This window comes from Diadema antillarum, unplaced genomic scaffold (genome assembly GCF_040938485.1).
Source record: "Diadema antillarum isolate AM-2024a unplaced genomic scaffold, OU_Dant_1.0 scf00000224, whole genome shotgun sequence".
NCBI classification, from domain to species: domain Eukaryota; kingdom Metazoa; phylum Echinodermata; class Echinoidea; order Diadematoida; family Diadematidae; genus Diadema; species Diadema antillarum.
This window is the reverse complement of record NW_027271113.1, coordinates 8096-15116: the sequence shown is the minus strand read 5'-3', so window position 1 is coordinate 15116 and position 7021 is coordinate 8096. Positions and strand designations below refer to the sequence as shown.

General features: G+C 43.0%; 1 protein-coding gene across 1 annotated transcript; it reads right to left on the bottom strand.

Annotated features, from left to right (window-relative positions):
• Window positions 1-4326: 4326 nt before the first annotated feature.
• Window positions 4327-5394, bottom strand: LOC139724614 (galanin receptor type 2-like). The gene is made up of 2 exons (XM_071635751.1): window positions 4809-5394; window positions 4327-4700 (listed from the first exon to the last, which is right to left on the bottom strand). The coding sequence occupies exons 1-2, from the start codon at window positions 5392-5394 to the stop codon at window positions 4327-4329; spliced, it is 960 nt and encodes a 319-aa protein (XP_071491852.1).
• Between the last annotated feature and the right edge of the window lie 1627 nt (window positions 5395-7021).

Below are 7021 nucleotides of genomic sequence, written 5' to 3'. Positions count from 1 at the left end.
CGAAAAATATACTTTCGAAGAGTACAAGAAAAAAAGTTCAGCACCAAGAGTCAACCGATGTCAACGGAAAATGTCGAAGGACGCAATTGTCCGCAACATCCGTAGCTGTCCGTAAATATCCGTAAGCGGACGAAACTGTTGTGATACGTTAACTTGCGGTTAATTTCGGATACTTACGGTGGACGTAAGCGAACGCAAACGGACGGAAGGTACATTTTTTTGCGGATGGTCTGCGTCCAAGCCACGGGTAGTTACGTTCAGTTACGGATAGTTACGTTTGGTTACGATTACTTGCGTAAGTTTGCGTCCGTGGCGTCCCTCTGCGAAATTTTGAACATTTCAAAATTTCGCAGGTTCGGCGACGTCATTTTGCGTTTCTTTACGGATGAGTTACGGACAGTTACGTCTACATACGTCCCTGCGGATGCCTGCGTCCACGCTGCGTCCCCCTGCGTCCACTCATTCGTATCTATCCGCGGCGGACGTAATCCATCGTAAAGCACTGTGTGACTGGGGCATTACACAGCGCCTTACGATGGGTTACGTCCGCCGCGGATAGATACGGATAAGTGGACGCAGGGGGACGCAGCGTGGACGCAGGCATCCGCAGGGTCGTATGTCGACGTAACTGTCCGTAACTAATCCGTAAAGAAACGCAAAATGACGGGACCAAGCCTGCGAAATTTTGAAATGTTCAAAATTTCGCAGAGGGACTCCACGGATGCAGACTTACGCAAGTAACCGTAACTAAACGTGACTATGCGTAATTGAACGTAACGATCCGTATCTTAGACGCAGACCATCCGCAAATAAGTTTACCCCCCGTCCATTTGCGTTTATTCCCGTCCACCGTAAGTATCCGAAATTAACCGCAATTTAACGTATGACAACACTCATAGTAAACTACACCACCCGTGTTGAACCGATGCATGGTCGAGTTATGAAATTTCTTCCACAAATGGTCATTTTACGAGGCACCCATATACAGATGACATTGTTGATCCTTGGTGCTGAACTTGTTTTTCTTGCACTGTCTGAATGTATGTTATTCGAAAAAGGTTAGTATTTGGGTAGGGAATGGGGTTACAACATTTCATTTACTTTACTGGCCGGGGACGAGGTGGGGCAGCGATAAACTATATAAAATGAGAACGACTGCACTTCTATAAAGTCTTAACCACTTTACACTCCATGGAATGTGTATTACATCTTTATTTTGTATTTTGGAAATGGAGGCGTGCTGTATTCGACGTCCAGATGTTTTTTTTTTATTTATATATCTGGAAACTTATCAAGCATTACGGTATTTTCATTATATCAGTCTCCTTAACATAACCCAGTAAGTCATGACTATCGATGCACAATTACAGGTAAATCAAAGTGTGTTTTTTTTTCTATTCCATGACTGTAATTTAATTTTTCTTACTCTATTGTTTAACTTATCGATCTATATTACATTTTATTTGTGGTATAATTATGCTATGTATACTGGACATTGATGACGTATATTCATATTTGAGTTGCACAAAATCAGTTCAAACTTAGAGTTCAAAATTTCATCTTTCTTCTACTGCTGTAAAAAATTAAAGGAATGCGAAAAGTCTTCACAAGTTGTGCGTGACATAATTTCAGCTTTTCCCTAGTGTACAATATAAGACAGCCCGATATGTTTAAGTTCAAGTCCAAGTTCAAATTCATTTGTTTTTTCCACAATATACAACCATAAATCTCACTTTCTTGAGTGACAGAAACAATACATACAATTGTACAGAGAAAACAACAATAATAGAAAAAAAATAACAGTAGCGATACATTGCAATAGTTGATGAGGTGACGAAAGTGAAATAGTTGTCAATAGTAATGCACTGTGTGAAAAAACAAAACAAAACTGAGGGACGCACTAAAAAGACAAAGCTTGTAGAGTGTGGGCCTCTCTTGTATTAAAAGCCCGATGCAAAAATTGAATTGAAAACAACAACAAATCGGCACAAAAAGTTTGTCACAAAAAAGTTTGGCAGCCCACTAAGAGATAACCTTGTCGTCATGATACACTATTGAGCAGGGATCGTCAGAGAAAACCACATTGTCCGTAATTATTCATAACAGTCTGTAACTATCCGTAACTCTCCACAAGTATTCAGAAGTATTCGGAAGTTTACGCAAGTCGAAAAAAACAAATAAGGTGTCAATTCGTAAGATTATCCGCAAGTGGACGCAGGTGTTCGCATCTGATCGTATCTGTTCGTATCACCTGCATTTTTCCCGTATTTTTTTATACAAAATTCCTGTGACGGCAAGGGATCCGCGAGAGACCGCAGGAAAAAATGACTTTTTAGGACGTAACTCCGGACGCAGAGCATTATGTGACTGGGGCCTACTTTGCAACACGACACAGGGAGAGAGGAGGGCGGCCAACGCAATCGTCATCTTAAACATCCGCGTCGCAAATCTAAAGCCCCCTATTATCAACTCACTATTCTACGACGGTATGCGACGATTTTGTTCGGTTTCGTACCGTATTAGGTCACAGAGAACTGAGGTACTATCGTACTAGACAATATTGTAGGCCGCTATAGACTGGCCGTTACGTCTTACCGAGGTTTCTACTGCCGGACCCGGCTTTTATGCTCCTTCCCGAACTTCACGTGTTCTGTCAGATAATAGAAGAATTCAGAATGCCATGAGAATCCTGGCAAAACGCGCACTATACGAGGGAGAACGTAATCTACGTTTACATCATGTTCCCGGTGACCACGGCAGCCCCGTTTTCCCGAAACGTAGAGCGTCGTGGATATGAAAGGTGTTCTCCCTTTTCCCCTCTCCATATTTCGGTCTTTTTGTTCCAGTCCTCACTCCAGTGAACAGTTTAACTGTCAAGCGCCGTACTCATGGCGTCCGGTCAGGCTAGACTACAAATTTCTCGTCGTGTTCTACTACTGACAGCCACCAAGTTTTGTTGCGTCCTTTTATTTTGGTGCGTTTGCCCCGTTTTATTTCAGCGTACCAGAACTTTCATTAGCACCGTGACTGCCGTGGCGTTTGTTTGTTTTTGTTTTTTTGACAGTTTGATAGATATGACACGGCAATCACGGCTTGCGATATGACAATTGTTTGCCCATCCCGTCACCCGCGTTGTCTCACGTCCATCCCGTTTTGTCCACGGTGGCCTGAAACGTGACTGCCGTCGCCGCCGCGAACATGATGTAAACGTAGTATAATCAAACTTGAAAAGACCGCTAGGTGCTGCAGGAAATACTGGAAGTCATGTTGCAGCCTCTTACGTACTGCCACGGTTTAATACGTTCACACCATTTACCATGGCCTGGTATAGGGTTTCTCATCAGCGCCGTGGCTGCCACGACACATTTTTAATACTATATGACACGCGGCATCCACGGCAATGAAGTTTGCCCGTCCGCTCCTCCCGCGTTGGCCCACGTCCACCCTGATTTTTTTTCCACGGTGGCAGCCCCGTTGATACCCGAAACGTATAGTGCGTCGTGGGGAGATAGAACAGTCTCCTGTTTTTCCTCTTCGTATTCTAGTCTTGTTCGTTTCAGTCCTTTGCTTTGGTGAACCTGTAGCTATCATGCAGATGCCGTTCTTACGGGTTCTGGTCAGACTGGACTAGGCAATATTTTACCTCGCTTCCAAGTACGGACCGCCTCCAAGTTTCGTTAGAGCATAATTATTACGTGCTGTCACATTTTGTTGCGTTCACCCCATTTTGTTTTGTGTTGGTTTTTGGCCTACAAGGTTTCTCATTAGCACTGGGACTGGAAAAAAAAAATAGTGACAGTATAAAAATCTGACACGACATCCACGGCAATCACGGCCTGTCACGCCTGCACATCCCATCCCGCGCGCGGTTTCTCATGTCCATCCCGTTTTGACAACTATGCCATGGCCTGGGACTGCCGTGGCCGCCGGGAACATGGTGTAAACGCAGCTGCACAACAGAAAGTTATGTCATTGATTTACAAGATGTAATCATTCATGATGATTTACATACTTTTTTTTTTCTTGCACGCTTTCTGTTTCATTCTAATTGACCTTAAAGGTATAGGACAGAAAAATTAATACTGAATCACCTGTAGGATACACAGCTGATTGAGGAAAATTGATTGCAAATGCACACTTCTCTAAATGATAATACTTCCTAAAGATGATTTTCATGATGTATTACTACATGATTTTGAGTTGGTCGTTTATTATAAACAAAACAAAAAGTGGTGTCATCTAGTTTCTGTCGCCAGCGAAATGCATTTTGTGGTCTACATAATCACAGACAATGGAACATTATGAGCCAGGAAGCTCTGCTATCATTCAATTCACATCTGGCCCAAATATGGATGGTTTGCTCTTGCCGGGGGCTTTGCCTGTAAATAGTTCTATGAGTGCCCTCCGGAATGACGGCAGGCGTATGCTGTAAATGATTGGATTGATACAAGAGTTGCAGAATGCAAGCAGGACAAAAGCTTGGTAGAGGGCACTCTGTAGAAAAGAAGCGTCGAAAAGACCAAAAGTAAGCAATAGGAAGCCGAAGATATCTGGGCACATACATACTATGTATGCTAAGAGAATGGTGAGGAAAAGCCAGCTTATTTTCTGCCTGACCCGCATGAGGTTTTGAGCAGGAGTTGAACTTTTAGACAGGAGGTCACTCAAACGTGCCGAGTCCTTGCGCAGCGCCCTCGCGACTAAAAGGTGGGTAACGACCATGATGGTTACGGGAACAATAAGCAATGCCAAACACTCCACCATGCCTAAGATCCCCTGCAGCTAAAGTTGCAGGAGCTGAAGCTCACAGCGACACGTGCTCTGGTTCACAACACTCGTGACCGTAATGTGGCTGGCCCTCACCGCCGAAAACACCCATACGGCGACTATCCACCCTTTCGCCCTTCGATGGTTCATCCAACTTTTCAGCCGAAAGGGATGGACCACCGCGATGTATCGCTCTACGGCTATGAGTGTCAACGTGGCGACGGAAGCCCCAACACACATCCACAAGAGGACCGCCGACTCCAGTATCTTGCATGCAGCGTGTCCTAAAAATGTGTCCGGAACTACTCGCGGGATTGGGACGGGCACCATAAAGACTGACGTCAGGAAGTCTGCAGCAGCCAGTCCGCCGACGAGAGTATCCGTTAGCATTGCTGCCTTTCTTCTCTGGATGAGAACCGCCATGACGAGAAAGTTGCCGACTATTCCCAATAGAGAGAAAATGCACCGTATGATCGCCCGCGAGGACCACACCACCGGTTCCCAGACCCATTCTCCATCAGAACAACTTCCATCTCCAGACAACACTCCATCAGCGTTGTCGCCGTTGTAGAGTTCTAACGTTGTTGTGCTTGCGTTGCCTACAAAGTTCACTACGGTGCTTATCATGATATCTGTTTCAGAAAGTGTTTGAAATGTAGCACTTGTAGCCGGCATACTGAAGGCACGATTAAGATTGACGGAGAACCACTTATTCTTGCGTCAACCTGTCCAGACAAACAAAAAGCGACTTTGTGTAGCATATGAATTCGTCCCAGTACACAGTTCAGTATCAAATTACCTTAAGCGCATAAAATTCAATTACTTTATGTTGCACTATATAATTTCATTTCATTTCATTGACCGCGATTGCAATAATTCTATGATTCAACAAGCACTTGAAGCAATCGACAGACAAATCAGGAAAAAAAAAACCCTGCAATCTTCCAAGTAGAAGTTGAACAGCCGTGTAAAATGATGAGAATTATCACAACAGTAAAAGAAAAATCAATATATGTATGTATGTATGTATGTACGTATGTTGATGTAAAAGAGGACAAACTTACACAGGCAATATATCCAATTAATTGATATCAATAGCAAATGAAAACCACAATTGTGTGAACATATGACAACGACAGTGGCAATCGTTTCGAAATAGGCCTGCGCTAGTGTGAACTGAGGAAGAATTGTTTGAGGAAGGAGTGTAAAAAAAAGAAAATCGAGCTCTCATTCAACCTGCCCTGGAAAACTCACTAGAAACATACTACAAATGATCACAATATGGGACAGACGGATAGTTCGATAAATCTTGGGAACTGAAATAATAGCTTACCAATTGAATTCAGAAGTCAAATTGCAGCTGCACATCCAGTTCGACTAAAGCTCCTGGCGTGGACGAGCGCAGGCCTACTTCGAAACTATTGCCACTGTCGTTAAAAATACCACTCTGCCAATAATGTTTTAATAATATCATTATCGTAGTAACCCGTGATTGACTCTTAACGTTTATGGCACACGGGTGATATTAGAGAGGTATTTTAACCCAACTGTGGCTGATGAAGCTAGCATGCTCAGTCGAAGAGCCAAGCAGGGATGTGGGAATAGATCCTTGTCAACAGACCAATTATCGACGACATATTACTCGCAGGCATACATTATGATTAATCTCCATCGCATCTTAACCTGTCACTCTCTAGTGATGTCTAATGCCAGGGTTTCCGCTTTATGCAATCTGTAACCCGTCCCCCTTTATCGTTCATTTTCCCCAACCAACCACACGATGCCTAATATCACAGGGGAAAAAAAAAAAGATTATTGTCCGACAGAAATTGATGGATTACCACCAATAACAGTGACGTGGGTCATTATAAGCAGCGGGTTTTATAGGTTGAGAGTTTATACCACGTTATTGTCATGACGTGCTCAATGGACTAAAGATATTGCAAGCACCGCACTAGCTGCCTGCCACTTGCGTTCGAATTCGACATGATTTTATCAATGCAAACTGATAAATCAAACATAGACTGTTCTTTAGAAAACTTTGGTGTAGAAGATGATACGACTTTCCACAGGATATTTATTATCATCTTGTCTATTCCAGGCTAGAGTATGATAACCTGCATAGGAAATTGTGAATTATGGAATGTTCTGTATATTCACAAATATATACGAAATGTACAATTCGCCAGATCATCTTTAATATGTATAGAAAGATGATCTATATATATGTTTGTATATAATTTATATATATATA